Genomic DNA, 24256 nt, shown 5'->3' on the forward strand with positions numbered 1-24256 from the left:
GCCCTGCATTGAGATAGCCTCAGTGTACATGCCAGCCTGATCTTGCACTGCTGTGTAACAAAGGCAGTGCATATATTAGCTTCCCTTGCACTACGATGATGTAAGTGGAGTAAACATACCTGCCTGACCTTGCCATCCAGTGGAATAAACGCACTGCAAATAGCAGCCTGACCTTGCTCTGCATGAAGATAAGCACAATGTACATGCCAGCCTATTCTTACCATGCAGTGGCATAAGCAAATGGTCATGCCAGCCTGGCCTTGCAGTGGCATAAGGACAGTATACATACTAGCCTGACCTTCGCCGACGATGTATAATATAAACAAAGGGTATGCACCAATCTGACCTTGCCTTCATGGTATAGATTGCATGCCTACATGGCAGCATAATCTCTCCCTGCATAGGGATACATGCAGTGCTCCTACCTGTCCGTTCTTTCCCTGCATTAGGATGAGAAGCCTGTCCTTGCACCCCAATGGGCTAGCATGTTGGCTTAGCTTTGAGTTGCAGTGAAGTAAGCACAGTGAAGATACCAACCTGATCTTGAACTCCATTGGGATTACAGGTGGGCGAGCCAACAATTTAACAGGACGAGCCAAGCCAGAGCTGAGCCAAGAGTCTGACTTGGCTCTTAGACCCTGTGCACGAGCTGAGCCCTGAAAATGTTTTCAATATAAAGCATACATTAAACAAAGTAAAAGAATAACGTTTAAAATAAAAAAAGTGTATTTCTTTTACATGTGGATGCTTTGACAATAATATTTCATGTTACATCATTGCATGGGAAGTAGATATTAAAAGCAATGCCTTTTAAACATGAAGATAGAACCAGTCCTGCCCCACTATGGCGACTGTGCCATTAGTGAACCAAGAGGCAAGATATTTGATATAAGCTTCAAGTTTTACAAAATGCGGCCGCCCGCCTGATTGGGGGATTGCCCAAGTTCTCCTCAGTCTCCAAGGAGTTGGATAAACTGCACTGGCTTCCGGTGCGGAAGCGGATTATGTTCAAGGCCCTCTGTATTGTCTTTAAGGCACTACATGGTCTTGGTCCAGTGTTCCTTCAGGATCTTTTTCAATGGTACAGACCAGGCAGACAACTGAGGTCGGCCAGTCTAGGGCTGGTTAAAACCGCTCAGATCAAGCAGGCACGCTGGGGTGGAAGGAGTTTTGTTAGGGGAGCTGCAATGGCGTGGAATTCCCTCCCTCTCTCCCTCAAACATAATAAGAATCTTATGACATTCAGGAAAGATCTAAAAACATGGCTCTTCTCCCATTAAGTACCCATATTTTCCATTACTCGGGAATTATCACTTCAGCGCCAGGACGCCGACTGGTAACAGTGCGCTCTATAAGTGTTAAAAATAAAAAATAAAAAATAAATAAATATGTGATCCGTGCATGTGACCCAAATTATTATACATTCAGCACATTATAGTCTATTAAATCAATCCCAACCGACCTTGGCACAGCTGGTATTCTGAACATATTTAAAGATGCAGTGATATGCGATAGAGATAAAAAAGGAGGATCAGTAAAATAAACTATTTGCCTTAGATTACACTATTTGAACAAATGGGGACGCTGTGATGAATTCAGTTTTTATGGTTTCACTTTGTATAAATTAGAAATGAAATCACTTTGTGGTGCATACAGATACAGTTAGGGTAGCAGGCATAAGCCATGTCAAAGCGCGACTCTTTATGGGCTCGAGGTTCCAAAGATAGCTGGAGCTCAGCCGGAGCCAGGCTTCATGTGTGAGCATGGCTCGAGCTTTATAGTGGCTCGCCCCCTCTAATTGGGCTAAGCCCAGTGTACATAGCAGCCTGACCTGCCTTGCAATTAGATAAGCACAGTGTACATCCCAAAAGAGCCCTGTGCCCTCAAACATCGCGTTGTCGTGTTGCGCGATTTAAAATCGCCGAAGTGACACGCGATCCAATTAAATGGCCGCTTTTGCAGCGCAACTACATGCGATAAGAAAACGGCCGATGCGGAAGACTTTGCGATGTGATGGCCGCGATGCAAACAGCCGCGATTGGGTTGTTACCGACGGATCGTCATACAACCGGTGTACCCGTTTGTTGATCAATCCAACAACATTAAAACCAGCAGACCCCCCTGTTTTGTGTATTAAGTACCTTGCAATGGCCTGATATTGGAAAGTCTGGTCGTTACCCACATTATAACAAATTTGTAGTTCTTGAAATGAGCGAATATGACCAGAGCTAAATAAGTCCCCATATTTGCCAATCACTGTTGTGTACCATTGTCGTATGTATGTTTTTGGAAATATCAATGGCAAGTTGTCATTACACCTCATAGGGGTATAGTAAGTTTAATTTAGATATACCGAAAACCTTACGAACGTTGTAAAAAACCTGAAAGGCACTTAGCATAGTCTTAAATTGCACGCGCTTAAAGTAGCTGAGCTCGAGTTGACACCAGAGACATCCCTTTACCTTCTCTCTCAGAAGTAGAAAATATGGGGAGGGCAACCTTGAGGGGCTTAAGGCACGATCTTCATGTAACAGTTCGCTGGAGTGTTGTAATGCCGCAGCCCAATAATATAATTTTAAGTTAGGGAGAGCCCAGCCTCCCCTCTCCCTGGGTAAAGAGAGAAGATTAAACACTCTTTTTGGCTGTGTGTCTGCCCATATAATCCGAGAACAGATACGCTCAAATATGGCTAAAGAGTGATTATTGAAAATGAGCTGGATTGTCCGGAAAAAGTAAAGGCGCTTAGGAAAAAACGCCATCTTTAAAACTTTGCATCTTCCTACTATGGTTAGATGGAGATTGTTGATTTTCCGAAGTGACTTCGCCATTGTAATGGCGAGAGGGGTCAAATTTTCTGTAACTAAGGTATCCAAGTCAGAAACTATATTAACTCCTAAATATTTAGTCTTTTAAACTATCCTATTATCTACCCAGCTTATCTGCCGATTTACGACTACCTGTGTTTTTGATTTGTTCAGAGCACAACCAGAGATTGAACCAAATTCCTGTGCTTCTAGTTTTAGGGCTCTGATAGCGGTCTCAGCCTCCGGGGTAATTATAGCCAAATCATCAGCGTAGGCCATGATTTTTGTATCTGTTCTAAACCTGGTAACTGGCAGAATGAAGGGATTTAACTCAATTCTTTTTATCAGAGGGTCGATGTATAGGGCGAATACCAGGGGGGAACAAGGACAACCCTGTCTCGTCCCTCTTGTGATCTCGATCTGCTCTGTCAGATGGCCATTGATGAGGATTTTGGCAGTGGGGTCTTGATAAAGTGCCTGAATTGCCTGCAATATTTTCGGGCCATAACTAATCCGCCTCATTACTGGCTATAAAAATTACTAGGAGACCCGATCAAATGTCTTTTCGGCGTCCAAGAGAATCAGCGAGATAGGGTCTCCTGACACCTCTGCGGCATCGAACAAAGTAATTGAGCGGCGGATGTGCTCTGTAGTCCCTTTTTTGGGTATAAAACCGTGTTGCCAGTTAGATACTATAGATTCGATGTTAAGAGAAAGTCTAGTAGCAATAATTTTGGAGAAAATTTTTGTATGAGTATTAATTAAAGTTATGGGTCGGTACGATGACATTTCCAGCGGTGATTTATCCTTTTTAGGAAAAATGACTATTTTGGCAGATGACCAGGACCAGGGTTTAGCTCCTTCAAAGATAGATTTCACCTACTCAGTAAATATTTCTTTGATTTGTGACGAAAAAACCTCATAAAATTCTACGAGAATATTGTCAGTCCCAGCAGCATTACCATCCGAGAGGCAGGTAAGTGCAGTTAAAATCTCACTCCAAGTCGGGGGCATTTCTATTGCTGCCCTGTCATTCTGGTTAAGTTTACGAATAGGGATACTATCTAAGTATTCACTTATTTTAATCTGCACATCAACGTTTGTCCCTTCTATGTCCTCTGTGTAAAGTTCCTCGTAATATTTCCTGAAAGCACACTCTATTTTTCTAGGGTCTGAGATTCCTACATTATCTATATTTATTGTGTTGATGGTATTAATCGTAATCTGCTGTCTAGTTGCAATGGCAAGTTGGTGACCAATGCGCTCCCCTAGCTCATAGCATTTTTCTTTGGAAGCTGCCCATTTTGAATCTATTTTTTCTGTTAACACAACACCCATCTCTAATTTAGCCACAGTGACCGCCAATTGTGCCTCATCAATTCCTGATCCAGCTTGAACCGCATAAATTAGTTTCTTCTCCGCTTCTATCAACTGCCCCTGTGCCAGATTAATTTGCACCTTCTCTTCCTTATTCTTCCTAATGGAGAATCGGAGTGTCTCCCCCCCCTTATGCCTGCCTTAAGACTATCCCAGACAACCATGGTGGGAGCCGACCCATTGTTTATGTTCTAAAATTCTTGTACCCATCTAGCCATGTGTTCTCGATAATTAATATTTTCAAATGTCCATTGCGAAATTGGTTCCTGTCTCCCCCAGCCGTCTAAAGTTAAAATGAGGGGATTATGGTCCGACAGGAATCGGGGGCAATGTCGATACAGCACTCATGAATTAAGGTGGAAGAAACAAAGAAATAATCTAGTCTGGCAAATGATGAATGAGGAGCGGAGAAGAAAGTAAAGCCGAGCTTGTCCGGTTTCAGAGAGGCCCAAACATCCTTTAAACCGTGAGTGCTATCTAAACCAAGTAATGCTTGAAACACTTTCGGTTTTCGGCCCTGATAGGCCCATGTCCTTGTTATATCCCATGTGCTGAGCAAGTTTAAATTCAGGTCGCTACACAAAACTAACAGGAGTGGCCAATGGGCGAGCTTTTTTATTTACTTGATATATGACCCCTGGATCATCTAAGTTACTGGCATAAACAGAGCAGATCGTGAAAAGAAATTTGAAAGATAAGGTACATCGCGCAATGGCCCATCTCCCTAAATCATCGGTTTCAACTTGATTAACAACTATCGGCAAAGCTTTCCGGACCAGTATCCCAACATCCTTGATGTTTGCCCCTTGTGATGTTGCCCCAATAATTTTAAACCCGAGAGAGTTCAGCAAATGTCGTTGGGCCCCTTCGATATATGTGTCTCTTGGAGGCAAACTATATCTGCCCCCATCAACCGCAATGTCTGTGCGGTTCTCTGTCTCTTAGATGTATCATTCAAACCACAGATGTTTAACGTGACAATCTTAAGTTTATTTAATTAACCCATTTTTTAGTTTTAAATATAGTATCTGCCATAAAATACCATCCCCCTAGAAAACCCCACCCTCTCCCAGATCTCCTTCCCTCCCCCGTCGTGTATCCCAGCCCTCCACCACCCAAAGACTCGCTCGTAAGATTCTCCTGAGCTACAGTATAAAAAATGATAAAAATTTATGCACAAACAAACTCAGCCTATTACCATTTAGACCTGTGTTAACCCGGGACCCAGTCACCCACCCCCCAACCCTCCCCAAAAATAGACAGTCAGGATGAACCTGAATGATGGTGAGCACATGTGAGGTCCCAGCCTCGACTCCAATAGTGACCTCTCACATTAATTAGCTGACCCAAGCGGCCCTGGCAATCCCATTAAAAGCATAGGGTAATCAGAATCAGAATCCCATCTATGTGTGGGATTATATACAAAAACAAAAGAAACATAAATGAGCAAAAAAGAAGAGAGAAAAAGAAAAGAAACCGAAAAATTACTAGTCACATTATAGCAATAGTCCCAAGTTGGAGTAGGGTTGCTTATTATTTAGTCTGGAACAGATTCCAGGTTCTTTAGATCTGAGGTTTGCTTTTCAGGTTTTATTTCTACTGGATAGTTCTTTCATATATTCTCCGGCTTTGATCTCTGACAAGAATACCCGGGTTGTACCTTCAAAGATAACCTTCAGCCTCGCCGGATTCATCAGGTATACTTGAGCCCCCAACTGTTGTAATGGAGTTATCATTTGGCGGAGCCGCCACCTCCGCTCTACGGTAGCATGCCCAAAGTCCGGTTTGGAGAAGAATTTTATCCCATCTACTTCTTTGGGGGAATTAGGCCTAGCCTGATCAAATACCAACTGTCTTAGTAGAAAATTCCCAAAGAAGACTAAGAAAGCTCTTGGTTTATCGTTGTTAGAATTATTGCCATCTTGTCGTAATTTCAGATTAAAAGGGAACCAGTGAGCCCTTTGAATTTCTTGATCCCAATTCCAGCTGGACTGCGAAGGGAAAGCAGTCCAAAGAAGTCTCACTATGAATGCTCTGGGATCAGTCTCTTCGGATCCCTCCGGTATTCCTAATAGTCTGAGGTTATTCCTCCGCATTCAATTTTCTTGTTCCTCTAGCTTAGTCATCATGTCCGTGAGACAGGCCTCATGGGTTGCAGATTGCTCTTTTACTTTCGCCACTTCCGTCTCCAAAACCTCTGTTCTTCCTTCTACTATGGCAACCCGGTCTCCAATGTCCGTACATATTTTGTTTAACTTTCAGATGCCACCCTGGAGTTTTTTAGATGCCCCTCTTGCAGCCAGGCTCTCTGCTTTAGCCTCTTCTCGAAACTGTTTGAATGATTCCAAAATTGAAAGTAAGGATGGTTTGCTTGTACTTGCGATGTTTATCTGTGAGCTTACCCCTTGCTAGAGGTTGGCGGTTTCAGAGGGCAGTGTCCCTCGTAGAACTGATTGGCCCCATTTCGGTTGACTACGCTTCCTTTTTCGAGCTCTTTTCTTTTTTACTGTATTCATTGCCAAGTCGTTTAGGCCCTCTTCGGACTTGCTGCTTTCAAGTGAACTCATTGGTTTGTCGTCTGACCCTGACACAGAGCCATCTGAAACAGAAAAGAAATTCTCATTCCCTAGGTCTGGAGTTTGAGGGTCAGCTGAGCACTGAGTTGTGGCCTCGGGGTTTTCTCCTTCTTTCGTGCCACCCTGACCTTTGCCTTGACTATTAGCTCCATTGTCAGTTACAGTGAGTGCATCAGAAAAGACAGATGAAGCGTAGCCCACCGAGGGTGCATTGCCTAATATAATAGTCAGTTTGCCACTGTCATTTGAGCCAGGTGGGGTTGTCTCCTTTAATTGAGTAGATTGTTGTGCTGCTAATGGCTGCCACCCAGCATCTGAGGCTAAAGCAAGGCCCTGATGAATTTTAGATTATGGTTTGAAGAATTTTTTTTTATTAAGCTAATAATGTATTCAGTCTGTTTTTAATCGCTTGTACAAACTGTATTACACTTTTATGGTCTTCGGACCGAAATAAAGTTTTTATGATGATGAACTTCTGTGTTTTTTTAAGTTCAAAATATGAATGGTGAGACTGACAAACCTAACTATAAAGTTACTTTAACTTTTGTTTTTTTTTATATATTAATATATATATTCGTTTTTTTGTGGCGGATCGCCACTAGGAGTTATAGTTAGGTCAGCGTTTCCATAGGAATTTTTTTTTGTGTTGCTAATACCTTTGGCACTGTTTGACGAATCTTCACTGAACTTGCAAAAAGGGTGCTCTGTTTTGCTAAGTGTGTGCATCGAAAGTTTTGGAGTAATCCGTCAAGCAGGGCCTGAGAAAAAAGTGCTCCCCAAAAATCAAAATCCCGAACACATTATAGGAACCGCTCCTGCAAAAACTGCTCAACGGAATTACACCAAATTTGGCAGAAAGCAAGATCTTGGTTCACAGATTGTGCATTTTGTGATTTGGTGTAAATCTGTTCAGTAGTTTTTGAGAAATTAAGGTTTATAAATACTAAAAAATCTGAATGGTGGGGTCCGCAAACGGCTCTCGAGAGTCTCCAGGAGCACCAATTTAAAAATTGTTCTGATTTGCGCAGGGATCTTTTTTACCCTTAAGCCATCTTGCTCCAATAGGAGTCAGACTTCCTCAGGAGGATCGCTCTGATAGGCTGTCAGCAACATGAGAAAAATGCTGCTGGCAGCTATTAGAAGACTTGGGTACTTAATCCACTGTCCTGAACTTTTTTTTAAAACCATGATATAGGGGGCAGGCTAGGCATACCTTGACCACATAGGCCTCATGGGGGACCCATAGGCAAACTCCTGGGGCCAAAATGAAAAAGTGTCTACTTGTTTTTTTCCAGCAGTCCTGCAGGACTACCACAGGATTGGGGCAAACAAATGGCAGACATAATTTTCTTTAATATATGTATGGGAAGGGTGCATCAGTGATGTCATCAGTGATATCCTTTGAGATGTCATCAGTGATGTCATGAGTGATGTCACTGACCATGTCATGAGTGAAGTAATATGTGAGGTCATAAGCAGTGCATTCTGGGGGCATAAGTTGTAGTTGCCCAGGCAACTATAGCTGCCAAATTTCACTGGTTTAGTATGAGTGAAATATGAGCCTAAATATAACATCCCTGTAATCTTTGGGTTTTTTTCTGTGAATTTCTAAGGTTTTTTAAAATTCTATTTGCTAACTATAACAACCCTGTAACCTTTGCGTTCTAAGTGAATTTCTAAGGTTTTTCAAAATGTATTTCCTAACTATAACGTCCCTGTAACCTTTAGTTTTTTTAATTTCTATGTTTTTTTAACTAGTAGTTGAGTCAGCAGAGTGGAGAAGAAAGGGGGCAGGGCATCTGACCAGCTTTCAGGAATCCTGCTGTGTCGGACTTACTAGAGATAACAGGAGGACTTTTGGGCCCCAAGAACCATCAGCATCCAAGACAACTTTATCCCCCAAACAGCAGTGCACTAGGATGCACATTTGCAGATGGGTGGAGAAAGGGTGCATGGCCTCCTAAGACCTTTCAGCAATTGTACTCTGTGGGACTTACTGGAGGTAACAGGAGGGCTTGTTATCCCCCAAGGACCTGAGCATCCAATGAGTATCATCCCCCCAACCAGCAGTGCGTCAGGAGGCGCGTTTGCAGATGGGTGGAGAAAGGGTGCATGGCCTCCTAAGACCTTTCAGCAATTGTGCTCTGTGGGACTTACTGGAAGTAACAGGAGGATCTGTTGGCCTCCAAGGACCCTCAGCATCACAGGGAACATTATCCCGCAACCAGCACTGCACCAGGAGGCACATTTGCAGAGTGGTGGAAAAAAGGAGCTTGGCCTCCAGCAACCTGCTTTTTTATTTATTTGAGAGGGGGACTGTGCAGCCCCCTCCCCTCCTTGGACTGATTTTGGCCCCAGAACCCCTCTGCTTTTTTTAAATTGACTTTTTAATATTAACAGAGGGGGGCCGAGCAGCCAACCCTCCTCGGGACAAATTTAGTCCCCGGCGCCCATCCCCTTGGGTCTGGCCTCACTTGTAGGTGCCCTAGTCCCACTCTGTTGGGGACTGCGGTGGAGCCTCAAAGGCCCACGTTGATCCATGCCTCCTGTGGGATCAGGCATTGCTTTGGCATATAGGGAGCTGCTAACATGTAGCTCCTTCTCTGTCAAAGCAATTGTGCTCATTTTCAACATGGGAGAGCGTTTTCAATGCTCTTGCTTGCTGAAAGTAAGCACAGATTACTATGGCTTTACGGGAGCAGTAAAGCTCTCGCCAAGCCATAGCAGATAGCTATGTCCGGGGGCTGAGCACCCCTGGCATAGCAGAGGCCGGCCCTGGGGGGTGGCGGTCCCTCGGGCCATCTATGGCTCCAGGAGGGGGGCCTTGTTGCCCTCCTCCATTGTTTGATTTAGCATCGGGGAGGTAGCATCCCCGAAGCTGTGGGGGTCCATGTGGCCACACCCATTTTATTTAAAATGAAAGCATCAGGGAAATGGCACCTCTAGGGCTGAAGGTGGGGTCCGCACTGCCCCACCTGCATTATTTAAAATGTAAGCCACGGGGCGGTGGCACCCCCGGGGCTACAGGGCTTCAGCATGGTTCCCCTCATTAGTTAAACAGAAAACCCAGGGGAGGTGGTGGCAAAACCCAGGGGAGATGGTGGTCCCCAGGGCAGGGTTGGCCATGAGGTCCCCCCCATTTATAAAATAATAAGCCCCAGGGAGGTGATGGTCCCCTTAAGGCCTCCCCTGCATTTCTTTTAATAACAAGCCCTGGGGTGGTGGTGGCCTCTGGGGTATTAGTAATCCCCAGGAGAGGGGCCATGCACCCCCTCCTATAATTCCAAATGCCCCTGGAACCTGGTCCACCCGGAGGCCGATTATAAATGAAGCACGAAAGCCCGCTCAGGCTCCGATAGATGGCAAACCTGCAGACTGAGGACAACATTGATTAAAAGTGACTCTTCCTTGAAGGCTGTGATGCTTCCAAGTACCTGCTGGTGGAGCAGTTTCAGCCTTCCCTCTCATGCCAGGACTCCCCTCTTACAGGAGTGTTCTGGGCGCCCTTTTTTCTGGGCTGTCATGCGACTGTGTGGACTGTGCGGGGCCTCTTGTAGGCGTTGCAAAGGCATTGCAGAGGAAGTGCCAACAGGACCACAACCAAGTCGCTCTTGGAGCCACAAAGGGTGGTTGTCACATGGTATGTGTGCTCTGGCCATCAAGACTCAGGTGCACAGGCCTTCATAAGGTAGACTTTGGGTGACCAGCCTCTGTCCACGACCTCTATGCTTCCTGGTGCCTGTCGTGGAGCTGCTGCAGACGCACCTCTGGATTCCCCTCTCACCGGAATTCCTTTGAGGCCCTTGGCCCTGGATTGCAATGTGACTGTGTGGGCTATGCTGGGCCTCTCGGAGGCTGCACAATGGGGTCACTGTGAAACTCCCATATCCAAGCCTCATGAACCCCCGAAGGGTGGATCGTCTAATGGTCTAGTATGCTCTCTTCTGCAGGCTTTGGGTTAACTGGCCTCACAGAAAGTTCCTGGGTGGCCAACCTCCTATGGTGCCGGGGATGTGTTGTTAGCCTCTGGTTGATTTGCAGTCATTCAGCTCCACTCTGGTGGTGTGATGCTCCTGAGATGACTTAGGGTGATGCACCTGTAAATGATGACCATCATCACTGGACAACCCGTGCTGCAGATAACGACGTCTTATTTGGTGCAATGACACTTGTCGCCCTTCTTACTTCCTCCTGCACACCTGTGGATGTCAGGATCTTCCATTTGACAAGTCTGTCACACTCTTGTTTCACCTCTGCTTCTTTCCTAGTTCTCTTTGCGAGTTGTTGCTGAGGCCTTGTGCCACTCTCTTCTACTCCTCTTTCATCTTCTTCACGATGTGGAAACACCTTGCCACGCTCTTCACTTGGATTCTTCCAAGATGTGGCATTGTGCCATGCTCTTCTCTCTTTTTTCTTGCACGGTGGCATTGTGCCAAGCTCTTCTCTCCCTCTCTTGGACTCCTTTGCATTGTGGCATCATGCCACGCTCTTCTTCTTTGCGTAATACTCTCCCAGTTATAGTCCCTTCCTTGGGGATCCTCTTGGTGCACCGCTGCCTAGATGGAGGGTCACCTTTCCTCCTTTTTCTTTGCTAAAGGAGATTGTGCTAGTACCTTGAGCCTGAGCTGTTGTGGTGTCTGTTCCTGCCCCCATTCAGGCAAGCTTGGCTGGGTCGTTCACTTCCTGTGACATACTCAATGTTGAGGCAACAGTGGCCAATCTGTGCTGGGGCTGCACGCTGGTGCAGCCTCTTCCATTCATCATTGCTTCTTCTTTCATAGAGGTCTCTCCCTCCCGAGGATCTGCCCCTGTTGTCAAGTTTCTGGATGCAGGCTTCTGTGCACCTCTGACTTTGCGTTCTTGGTCCTTCTTCAGGGTGCCCTCTTCTGGCACTTGGCTTGCCCATTTTCCTGAATTGCAGTGGTGTCCGTTCACCACTGGGGGCATGTGGCACAATCTCCTTACTTGCAATGGCGTCAGATAGCCACTGGGGGCACAGACCCTCCTCTTGCCTTTCGTGGACCTTGCTGCCTTTTGGCTGGGATGCTTTGGGTAGGGGCTCAAAGTCTCTCCCATTTAAAAGATGACCTGCTCACAAAGGTGTATGGTGCACTCTTAGCAGTCTTTTGCTGCGGTACAGAGCCTCTTTTCTTGTCCTGCTTGTTACTCACTACTCTGGGCTCTGTCTTAGGGCAGTGCTGCTTCTCATCACGGCCGGCAAGTTCATTTGGTAGCCAGAGCATAGCAGGAATGACCAGTTCCTTTTTTCTCTGCACTTAGCAGAGGCAGTAGGCAGTGATCATGTGTTCCTCTTGCAGACTCCTGGTTGTGGAGGGAGGGTAGCAGTGGCATGTTGCTACTAGGGGGCATGCTGTACTCCTGTTCATACTGGGCAAAGTGGCTGCCCACTCTGACTTGTACACAATATTGCTGCTGCCGACAGTGCTAATCCTCTGTGCCCACCTTTTTCTCCCTCCCCCTGTTCAGCGTCATGCCTTCTCCCTCCCCAGTTGTTAGCATTACCAAAAATAGATGTACATTGTACCCTTGTTTAACCTATGACTATATTTGATGTTACATCCAACCTTTCTCTGTATTGTATTTTGGCCCTGTCTGTGTGTTAAACGGAGATCTAGTCAGCTATTGGGTTTGAAATAGGAACATTAGTGCTAACACATCTCGCATTTTGTTTTCCTAAGATGCTCCACAGAGTGTGATTATCTCTGAATCTCCGTCCGCCACTGTGAGAGAAGGAGACCGTCTGACGCTCAACTGTGGGGCCAAGAGTAACCCTCCGCCAAAGATGACGTGGGCAAAAGAGTCTGAGAGCGGGCGACTACCCCTCGGAGAAGGCGATATCATCACCTTCAATAGAGCTAACATGAGTGACTCTGGAGTGTACATCTGCGAAGCAAGCAACGAAGTGGGGAGTCACTCTACCACCACTGAAATCATTGTACAAGGTATACGACTTTAATGGCGGGTTTATGTTTCCATTACTTTTAGAACTGGTGAGATGACTGACACAAAACAGGGTCCAGTAATATAGAGAAACTTACTGAAAGATTCTTAAAATGACTGTACCCAAGACCTATATTCAGTTGCTCTGATATACTCATCATAGCAGCTATTAGCATGTCACTCCTCATTCAGTCACATGTCACTTCTAGAGACTCTCAGTTATAGTAACTATAGTTGTACGTTTTTGCCAGTGCCTGGGACCCTTACTTTTAATGACAGTATAGGTCTGGCCAACATGCATTGTCTGGTGCCCTTGAGTAGGACGTATGAGTACATGCCCCTGAAGGGTTTAGCTTTACCACCTCCCTCCAGCCATTGAAGTAGTGTATGTTCTCCTACCCTAGGCTAGCTGTTATGTTGTGATTTATTTATTAGTATTGCTTTAAGGCTCGTGCTGTTGCAAGCCTCTAGAATGTTTACCCTTGCATCGACTGTATTCTCTCCTGTGTGTCAGTTACGCTCTGGCTGCTTGGCTATTAGATGTGTTGCTGGCTCCGCCTGTGCTTCTATATTTATGCTTCAATAAACTACTTGAAGAATCACCTTCCGGCTCCTTCTTAACAACTGGCGACGACGAGGGATCTGAATCTTTATTATTTCATTTTTACGCATTTTAAAAAAAAAAAAAAAAGAAGGAGAACAGCTTGGACACTTTCAACCATACCGGAGGATTCATCAACCTGTTCTACACTCCCTGCACCTATGGACCGCTACTCCGCCTGTTCTGATTTAACCAAGGATGGACTTTGTAAAGCTACTTAAGGTAGGCCCAGAAAATCGTTACCACTCACGATTTCAGACGACATCGCCTGCATCTTTTGATTGCTGAACAGAGTTCCACTCGCGCTCCATGTTGCGCGATCTATGCTACCTACGCGACTCCCCTACGTCATCACACTCGCAGTATTGGTGTGACGTGTGACGGAGGCGTGTGACGGAGGCGCGTAAGGTCACGCTGCGTGACCCTGCGTAGCGGCCATTTTGGGAGATCACTTCGGCAGTCGGCGCTTGTCAATTTCACACGCCGCTTCACGCTGCCTTTCTTCACAGTGCTTACACGCAACAGGCAGAATTATTTCTATAAGCGGAATCACTTATTCACCATTTTTCACGAGGAGCACAGGTGAGACAGTCGGAACACTTACTTTTACATTTACGTGCAGTATCTTATTGTTCTTCTACTATTTTCTTTTTATTTTATTTTGTTTACTTCATTTTATGGATACTGGTGATCAAACTGGTGATCAAACCAAAGATACTGCAATGGCCCAACAAAGTTTCGTTATTAGTCCCCCACAACCTTTTTGGGCTACAGGTTCTCAACCTGACATGAAGTGGGTGGAATGGAAGGAGTATTTTAATAACTATATTTGTGCCATTGATGAAAATGGCAAAATGAAGCCTGAGCAAAAGAAAAGGATACTATTCCACTCCTTGGGGCCTAAAGGTTTAAAAACCTTTTCACGAATGCAAAAAATGGTGGATACTGACTTAAGTGAATTTGATAACGCAATTGCTGATATGGACAGGTATTTTGCTCCTAAAGTATGCATAGGTGTTGTGAGGCACAAGTTTTTCCAAAGAAAACAAAAGAAGGAAGAATTGGTTGATGAGTGGCTGGATGATTTAAAAAAACTGGCTATTGACTCTAAGTTCGACAACCTACATGATGACCTCATTAGAGACCAATTGGTTATGCATAATGACAATTCACCTATTCAAGATCGACTTTGGGTCAATGGTGATGCACCTCTTGATGATGTACTTGCTATCATGAGGAAGTCGGAAATGTCAGGGAGATGTGCTGTCATTGTCAAAGACACAGTGAAGGATTTAGACAAAACGTCATCTGCAGTGTTCAAGATTCAAGGATCAACAAAGTATCAGACCAAACAGTTTCAGAACAAGAACTTTAATCAACCGTTCAAGAACCAAGCGAGAGACAACAAGCCAGAGGACAGGAAATGTTACCGTTGTGGTAGCAAGGATCATATGGCTTATTTCAAGTCGTGCCCTGCTTTACGGAAGAAGTGTAGTGTCTGCGGTCTAATAGGACATTTTAGCAAAATGTGCCGCAAACGCAGCAATGTCAAGTGTATTTGGAATGATGATGGCAGTGCTAGTGAGAGTGGTGAGGATGAGGATGTTTGTATCAAAAATGTAAGTGGTAATTACATGCTAAATATCACTGATGAAGCAATGGAAGGTAAACCAATTTGCGAAGTGTCCTTGGGTGGCATTAAGGTACATGTATATGCTGACTCGGGATCCCCATACACTATTATAAATGAGGAGGTATGGAGGAAGAAATTTACTAGCAAATTAAGGGATAAGTTGAACCCTTCAGACGCTAATCCTGTGAGTTACACAGGCGATAGAATTGGTTTATTGGGTTTTAGGTGGCTCACATTCCTATTTAAAGGTAGACTCACTAGAGGCAAAGTGTACATAGCCAAAACGGGACCATCTGTCCTTGGTTGGTTCGACCAGAAAAACCTCCACATCATCCTAGACCCTAACAGTAAGGAGAAAGTCTTAGTTGTAGATGAGTGCAGTAAGATTGAAGACACCTTGAAACGTAAATTTACTAAAGTGGTGAGTGGTCAATTAGGCCAGTTAAAAGGTTTTGAGCACAGAATCATGCTCAAGAGTGACGCACTACCTAAAGTGCATAAGGTCAGACCCATTCCCTTGTTAATTAGGGATGAAGTAAAAAAAGAAATTCAAGGTCTTCTTGCCAAGGGTGTTATCGAAGAGGTAGATTCCTCAGAATGGATTAGTCCAGTAGTTGTAGCGAGAAAATCCAATGGCAAGATTCGTTTGTGTATCGATTTACGCCACCTTAACAAGAATATAGTAATTGAACGTTTCCCTTTACCAAAAATTAACGAGATGGTTTCTTCTTTAAGAGGGGCAACGTGGTTCTCCACGGTAGACCTTTCAGCTGCTTACCACCAAGTAGTTTTGAATCCTGAATCTAGACACTTAACGGCTTTTATCACGCCGTTTGGCTGCTTCCAGTTCATAAGGATGCCATTCGGCCTTGCTTCAGCCGCAGCTGTTTTTCAGCGTTTAATGCACAAGTTGTTTGGCAATATGGATGGCATTTGTTTCTTTCAGGATGATGTTTTGATTGCAGGTAATGACAAGGAGGACCACGACACTAAACTCTGGAAAGTTTTCGAGACACTCAGCTCTGCAGGGTTAACTGTCGAATTGTCCAAATGCAAATTTGGTGAGAGAAGTGTTTCTTACCTTGGCCATATAATCAGCGAGGAGGGTGTCAGGCCAAAGGCATCTCTCATTGAAAGCATTGTTGCTTCGCCTGCACCTGAATCCAAGGAGGAAATCAAATCCTTTTTGGGAATGGCAGAATACTGCGCTAAGTTTGTTAAAAACTTCGCCTCTAAGGTATATCATATCAGGTCCTTGCTTAAGAAAAATGTGAAATTTGAATGGACCAAGGAGTGTGAACGTGAGTTTGCTGAGATTAAGTGGGAACTTCAGAAAGTAAATGCCTTATCTAGTTTTGACCCCAATTTAGATTGCTGTTTGACAACCGATGCTAGCGACAAAGGTTTGGGCGCGGTGTTATCACAAATTGGAGAAAATGGTAAGGAGAGGATCATTTTGTTTGCGTCCAGAGCCTTATCCCCGGCAGAAAGCAGATATCCTATCATAGAGAGGGAGGCCTTAGCCTGTGCATGGGCTTTAGAACATTTTCGTGCTTTTGTGTGGGGTAAGATGGTCAACATTAGGACAGACCATAGACCGTTAGTCCATATTTTGTCCACGGAGGGCACTGCAACCGCTTCAGCTAGATTAGCCAGGATCTCCATGCGCATGAAAGAATACATATATAACATCACTTACGTACCTGGGAGAGACAATGTGGTAGCCGATTGTTTATCAAGGTTACCTTCCCCTCTAGAGGAGTGCGTGGACGACCCATGGGGGAAATTCACGGTGGCGTTTGTACACGATTCTGGAGCTCCAGCTATCAGCAGGGAGGATTGGTCAAGGGAACATGGATTGGACAAGGATTTGGTACAAGTTTCTAAGTTTATCTGTCAAGGGTGGCCTAAAGAAAAGCATATGTCAGGCAGTTTGAAGTCATTTTGGGAAATCCGTTATGAATTATCATTAGAAGGAGACATGTTGATGAGGGGTGATAGAATCGTCCCACCTGTAGGTTTGAGAAAAAGAGTTTTACAAATGTGCCATGAGGGACATTTTGGCATAGTAAGAACTAAATTAGCAGTCAAAAATTTGTTTTGGTGGCCGAAAGTTGACAAGGAAGTTGAGATTTTTGTTATAGCGTGTTCTGTTTTTAGCTCAGCCGACAAGTCCTTGAAGACCTTGAGACCAACCATGAGTGAAGGACTTATTCCTAGTCTCCCGTGGGAGACTATTGCTGTGGACATTTTTGGTCCAATTGGGGTTGAGAAAGAATACGGATTGGTTGCCATTGATCTTTTTACCAAATGGCCTATAGTTAAGTTCGTAGGGAATGTGGATACCAAAACTGTTTTAAAGTTTTTGGACAAAATTTTTGTAGTGGAAGGACTACCAGTTAATATCCTAACGGATAATGGAGTTCAATTTTTATCAAAAGATGCTAAAGAGTACTTTGCAAAATGTGGCATCACACATAAAACCCCCTCTTTATACAATCCCAGTGGGAACGGGACAGTTGAACGCTTTAATAGAGTTATTAAAGGTATTTTGCAAGCTGCCAACAACAAAAACTTAGATTGGAAATTGGAGGTGCAGAAGGCGGTGTGGTCCTACAAAGTCACTTTGAATAATTGCACTGGTATCTCCCCTTTTGTTATGATGAGAGGTAGACTACCCAGATGCAAGTTTAATCCAGGTTGGGTTTTCAAAGACAGTGTTCAGGAGTGGTCCCCTGAGGAAGTTAAAAATAGTCTGGTTTTGGCTCACGATAAAAGCAAGGTTTACTATGACAGACGCCATGGTGCTAGAGATGCTGTTATAAATGCTGGCGATTGGGTAAGAGTTAGGAAACCTTACAGAGTGGCCAAGGGTGAAAATAAATTTGATTCACCTAAAATGGTGGTTGAGGTTCTCAGGAATTCTGTCAGATTGAACGATGGCAAAGTTTGGAATTTAAAGGATGTTGCCTTTGACTGTTGCCAAGACCATGGTGTGGAGAACGTGGAGCCAGAGAAGAGATCTTCTGGAGATTTTGGTTGGATTGAGGATTATTTTGAAAATACTGATCTACAGTCTCAGTTAGCGCCAAATTTGTCACTTCCTCATTTAGGGGAGGGGGAAGAGGTGATTAGTGATCCTAATGTGTGTGATACTGATGTTAGTGATCCTATTGTGATTGATACTAATGTAACTTCTTGCCCTGCTCTTACTCACGCTAATTCTGTTCCAGCTTTACCAGTCACAGATAACTCTAAGAGGTTGAGAGTTTCGCCTGGTTGGCTTAAGGATTATGTTAGGTAGACTTTGTTTGGTAGATTTCCTTTTTCTTATTGTCCTTGTATTGTCTCCCCTTCCCGTTTACCTTTTTCTCCCTCGCCTTTCCTTTTGTTCCTTGTAAGGGGGGGGGATGTGTTATGTTGTGATTTATTTATTAGTATTGCTTTAAGGCTCGTGCTGTTGCAAGCCTCTAGAATGTTTACCCTTGCATCGACTGTATTCTCTCCTGTGTGTCAGTTACGCTCTGGCTGCTTGGCTATTAGATGTGTTGCTGGCTCCGCCTGTGCTTCTATATTTATGCTTCAATAAACTACTTGAAGAATCACCTTCCGGCTCCTTCTTAACACTAGCAAAAGTGTGAGAAAGAGCAGGAGAGTCAGAAAGGAAGGAAACCCAAAATAGCATAAAGCATGTTGGAAGTGCCAGTAACATTTGGAGTCTAGCCTGTGCTTATGTTTTTTTTGTTTCCTTGCCATTTTATATAGAGCAAACTTACCTTTGTTAGGCACAGGGAGATTAATCAATTTACCCAGAATCATAGGATGTTGAGCTGATGCTGAGACTCAAACCTGATTCCCCAATTCCATTGTCAATGGCTCCGTCATCACAAACACCTACCCTCGTTGCTTTAAATCTGAGGTTGTTCTGTCCCTTTAGAAAAGTAATCATTATGTCCTCTGCTAACTATCATCCTGTTTCTCTACTTCCATTCTTCTAAAATAATTCTTAAACAATTTTTGAGTGGGCTAACCTCCTTCCTCACTACACCCATTGAACATTTCCAACCTGGATTCAGGACACTATGCTTCACAGAATCCGCCCTCTCTCACATATCCAACTTTGTAACCTACGTCTGCCACAGTCATCTTCTAATCTCATACTCCTTGAGCTCCGTTATACTGTTGACTACCCCGCTTTGCTCGCTATTCGACCCAATCCCGGGATCACAGATTCAGATCCCACAAGGTTTTCATCCTATCCCTGAGAAACATTCTTTCTTAGTCTCTTGGAGCTCCCAACTCAAGTTCCCTGCTAATTGGAGGTCCATTTCAAGTTGAACGATAATCTCATTTTGGACGAGCACTTCTGTAATCTGCAAAAACAAAATTACAACCAGTGTAGTTTTGCCACTCCTGAGTTTACTGGATGGGGTAAAACCCAGGCACAGATCCACCTGCCAAAAGCAGAAGAGATTTGTAACAGGTAAAGGCCTGGTAAATGGGGAAAGCATGCAGAAATAGGTGCAGAAACCCAGGATCATATTTTCCATTCTGAGTCAACTATTTGCCATCTCACCATTACTGTGCAGATCACAATAGAACACTTGGAGCCAACAAGTTTCAGTCCTTGGTCCTCTCTGCTCACTTTAAAATCAACTCATCCCTTTTAAATATTCCTTTCCTTTTGAATTTGTCTATCTCCATGCAGATGGCAGCCAAATCCTTCTTTATCTTCCTATCACCAGTCGTCAAATTCAGACACAGATCTCAGACTATTGGATTTTTAGATGGCACATCTTGGGTCGAGGCCATGCTTGAGATTGTTGCGCAAGAGTAATTTCTGAGGTGCTTGTGTTTCACTATGCATAATAAATCTAACCATTTGATACTTAGAGGTTTATATTTTTGAGGTTGAGCATGTTACTGTATATTAAGCTCTTAATACAGGGTTTAACAGTTCAGTTAAAGCCTAGTAGAAGCATGATGTGTATGAGGCAACTTTATTTATGGGGTGGTATGAAATGCCTTCCATTAATTCAATGATAGTTACATCTGGCGTGGACTTGCAGTCTATGAAGTTGCAGCCAACACATTTGGAGGATTTTTCCTCAATCCTCTTCAGGACATGTGTTTCGATAAGGTCAGGTTCATAACAATGGGAAGTAGTCACTTTATTTTCGGTTAAGATGGGTCTTGTACCACCCGCGGCGGCTGCAGGAAAGAGCTTTGGGCCCAGCTTGGGGGGTTGGGGGGAAGGATTTTGGGAGAAGACTTCGGGGAAAAAGTTATTATTTATTTAATTTTCCATTGTGGTCGTCTCTCAAAACCTCCCCCCCCCCAGCCGGCCCCACTACCCTACCGCTCCTACATGCAGCGCCTGCGGCTGTCTCATACTCGCGTTGGGTCCTGTTGACAAGATGACAAACCAACTGAGAGAAACACATATTATTTACAACTCCTTAGGCTGCAATTTGTACTGGCTGGAATAACCATTACATTAATTGATGTACTTTCCTACCAGAAGACAAATAAAGTTACAGTAAATACAAAATATTTCTTCTGGACTTCCAGTGAATCATTGAACCCAATATTAGGGCTTAATATACAATAGAGAGCCACAGCATCAAGAGCATAAGTACTTCAATCTAGAGGTGGGCGAGCCAACAAATTTACAGGGAGAGCCGAACCAGAGCTATCTCAAGGGCTTGGCTCGGATCTTAGAGACCCTCCACGAGCCTAGCCCGGAAAATGTTCGCTAGGTAAATCACACAACTAACATCACCTAAAATATGATAAAGTCACTTTAAAGTTAAAAAATAATTATTTCATTAACATGTTGAAGATCTGACATTAATGAGTCACATTATAGCACTGCACTGAGTAGTACTTATTAAAATGATAGCGCACTAATAGTTTATGTTTAAAAACTGACAGGCAGGACCGTAGTCATGTAAACCCTGTACGTGGCACAGAATACTGAAGAGCAACATTTTAGGCTCAGCTCAGTAGGTTTTTGTACAACTGGTATTCTGAACTCACATATTTGAGGGTTCTTTTATACGCAATAATGTCGAAAAAAGAGTTTTGTTTAAAAAAAAACGTTATTTACCATTTCCATAATAATTACATTCAGCATGTTACTCACTGTATTTTTTCAAGTTGAAACGGCAAAATAATGATGTGCAAAATAATGTACATGCATAACAATCCCTGTCCTCTATCCGACCGAGCTCAATCTTCTTACTGTATACAGGTGTATACTGGTGTTTATATTTACATACATCAAGACCTGCCCAACTTAAACATTCTAACAGTGGAGAACATCTCTACACCCCAGTACGGTAGCATTCATTTGAGAACATGTAATTCTGGGGTTTTGTTTTCCTTTTATTTATTTTACCCCAATCCGGTGGGGACAATTCCATCAAGCTGTTACAATAAGGGGGGAGCGTTCATCTCAAGCAAATAACTCTTGAGGGGACCCCAGATTTCTTTTGGGCGAGACACCTGAGGCAGGGTGACAGCGTAAAGCTTACTGTTCGTATTGCAATATGTTAGGCTGTGGAGCCAGGCCTTCACTGTAGGTGAGGATCTACAGCCCTATTTAAGATCTATCTCCCTCTTCATGAGTAAACAAGCTATGGCAGTGAATTTGCGTACCCTCTTGAGGAAACCAAGCACATAACCCAACAGTGCAGTCTCAGGTGTAGGTTTTACCTCCAAATTAATCATCTTAGCTATTTTGTTGCACACCGATAGGCCCCAATCTTAACGCAGTTCCAGACAAGGTGCACAAAGTCAGCATGTGGTCCCCCTCACATACAGCAGGTATGCGGTCCGACGGGGTCAATGTTGTGCATTTTCTCCAGGAATATATACAGTCTCCACAGAAATTTGTAGTATAGTAATTTGTGTCGACTGTTTAAGGAGACCTCCCTGATTTGTGTGCACAGCGAACCCGATTCAGGATGAAATGATCCAAAAATGTTGCCTCACTGAATCTTCCATCTTCTGTACTAGAAAAACGTGACCTCTGGTGTAAAGGTGCCTGACTTTGCTTATTGGGTATTTATTGAGCATGCGCTGTACTATCTTCTCTTGCGTAATGGGGATCCACAGGTTATTTAATATCGGGATCTCAGGAGAGTATAACCAGTTTCTGCCATGCACAAATGGTAATAGACATCTTTTGAATATCCCGGCGGTCTCTTGGGAATCCCCGTAGTAGCACAGTGTTCAGGAAAGCGGGTAAAACTAAGGCAGCTTGAGGTCTAGTGTACGGAATCCAAGCATCAGGACTGTACCAGGAGTGTGCAAAGCTGCACAGCGCTACCAGGTAATATACCTGAAGATTAGGTACACCGAATACCCCTCTGTCGTAGGGCATGGTAATAGAGCCTCAACCGACCCTGGGTCTCTACCTCCCCACATCAGTCTAATAAGGTGAGAGCGCAGTGTAAGAAAAAAACTGTTTGGAAGCGGGATGGGAATGTTGTTCAATAGGCACAAAAACCTCAGGAGCACAATCATTTTTATCAACGCCACTCGACCCGCGAGCGAGAGGGGCTGTCTCAGCCATCTTTCTACCTGTATTTTTTTTGTAAAACTTTTTATTTTAGTTTTCTTATGCGTACAGAGTATACAAGCATAAACAACATAAATGTAAATGTGGGATTCTTTTTGAGCGCACTGTTACTCTACCCGAGTGTCCTGGCGCTGTAAACCGCTGGGGAACCCGTCCTGGTTTTCCCTGTGAGATGGTCCCTTTCTGGGTATCTCCAGGGTGAAACCAGGCATCCCCGGCGTCTGTGGGGGGCCGTTGTAGAGATGAGGCAAGCTTAATGCCCAGAGTTACCGAGTGTGTTCCCTGGTTAGAGTAGTCACTGAGGCGAGAATTATCAAGTCCGTTGACCCCTGGTCCACGACCCTGCCGCGTCGGGAATTGAACCCTGGTCCCGGGCCGTTCTCATTTGCAGGTTGTCATCAATCAGTCACATTAAATTGCCAACTTGGTGAACAAGTGGGTATGTTAAGTATTTGAGTGCGCTTGTTGTCTTCCATACATGCCTTGCGTGTGGCTGGGTGCGTTTTTACTGTAATGATGCGGTTGGTAATTAGGATCTCGTCTGAGTCGCTCCACCGCAGTCCTGGGAGCATGCAGGTGTCATTTTTAGCACATCAACTACGGGGGTAACTTGGGGCGGTGGAATCAGGGAAGGGGTAGCCATCGTTCCACTTGTAACTCAAATTTATGCATCGCTAGGCCATAGTACAATCAAATATTTTGTTCTGTGTCTCCGTGGATGTGGATTCCGAAATATTTTGCCGAGTCCACACAGCACTCAAGAGGGAATTCACAATTCCATTTCATGGCACATGGAGTAAGGGTGAACATTTCTGATTTGCCCCTTTTGATGCCCAGACCAGAATAACCACCCAAACGTATAATCTCCCTAATTAGAGGTTCGAGATTTTGTTGAGGGGCGCGCCCATAGAGAATAATATCATCCGCATAGAGGGAGATGAGGAAAGGGCCCATCTTAAACTGAAGTCCTCTATGCATGTGTCGTTCTAGGAAATTCCTATCCAGGGGGGTCCATAGCTAGAATGAAAAGTAATTGGGAGAGTGGTAACCCGTGTCTAGTGCCACAAGAGAGTCGGAATGAATGAGTTAATGTGCCATCTAATCGAAGTCGGGCAGTAGGGGCTTTGTACAGTAAAGCTGTGAGGTCAATAAAACCTCTTGGCATACCCATCCTTCTCATCACTGCTAGGAAAAAAGACTACTCCAAGGAGTCGAAGGCCTTTTCAGTATCAAGCAGTTTTGCCGTTGCTGGCACCTCAGGTGATATGCTATGTATAACTGCGAACAACGTCCTCAAATTGAGGCCAGTAGACCTGTGAGGGACAAATCCTGACTAGGCCGGGGAAGTTATCTGGTCCAGTAACAAGACCAGCCTTAACGCTATCATTATGGCCAAAATTTTATAGTCAAAGTTTAAGAGTGAAAGAGGTCTGTATGACCGACAGTCTATCAGATCCTTCCTAGGTTTGAGCAGTAGTATTGTTACAGCTTCTCACAAAGTAGGGTGCAACTCCTTACGCTCAAGGGCCTCATTGTAAACCTCAAGTAGGCGTGGTGCCAACAAATCCTTGTAAGTCATATAGAATTCACCTGTAAAACAGTCTAATCCAGGGGCCGTAGAGCCATTTATAGCTTCTATAGCACTGATGATCTCCTCTGCGGAAAAAGGTTCCGCAAGGAATTCTTGCATTAATTTCTCCTGCTAGGTTAGGGCAATCT

At 44.3% G+C, this 24256-nt stretch overlaps 1 protein-coding gene across 2 annotated transcripts in view; it reads left to right on the forward strand.

Moving 5' to 3' along the window:
- Positions 1-24256, forward strand: part of VCAM1 (vascular cell adhesion molecule 1) — a 130269-nt gene that overhangs the window by 33908 nt on the left and 72105 nt on the right. For both annotated transcript variants that reach the window (XM_086954425.1, XM_086954417.1), the window contains exon 4: positions 12457-12720. In XM_086954425.1, the coding sequence (XP_086810551.1) occupies positions 12457-12720 (264 nt within the window). The remainder of the gene's footprint in view (positions 1-12456; positions 12721-24256) is intronic.

The sequence above is a fragment of the Lissotriton vulgaris genome, chromosome 1_1 (genome assembly GCF_964263255.1).
Source record: "Lissotriton vulgaris chromosome 1_1, aLisVul1.2, whole genome shotgun sequence".
Taxonomy (NCBI): domain Eukaryota; kingdom Metazoa; phylum Chordata; class Amphibia; order Caudata; family Salamandridae; genus Lissotriton; species Lissotriton vulgaris.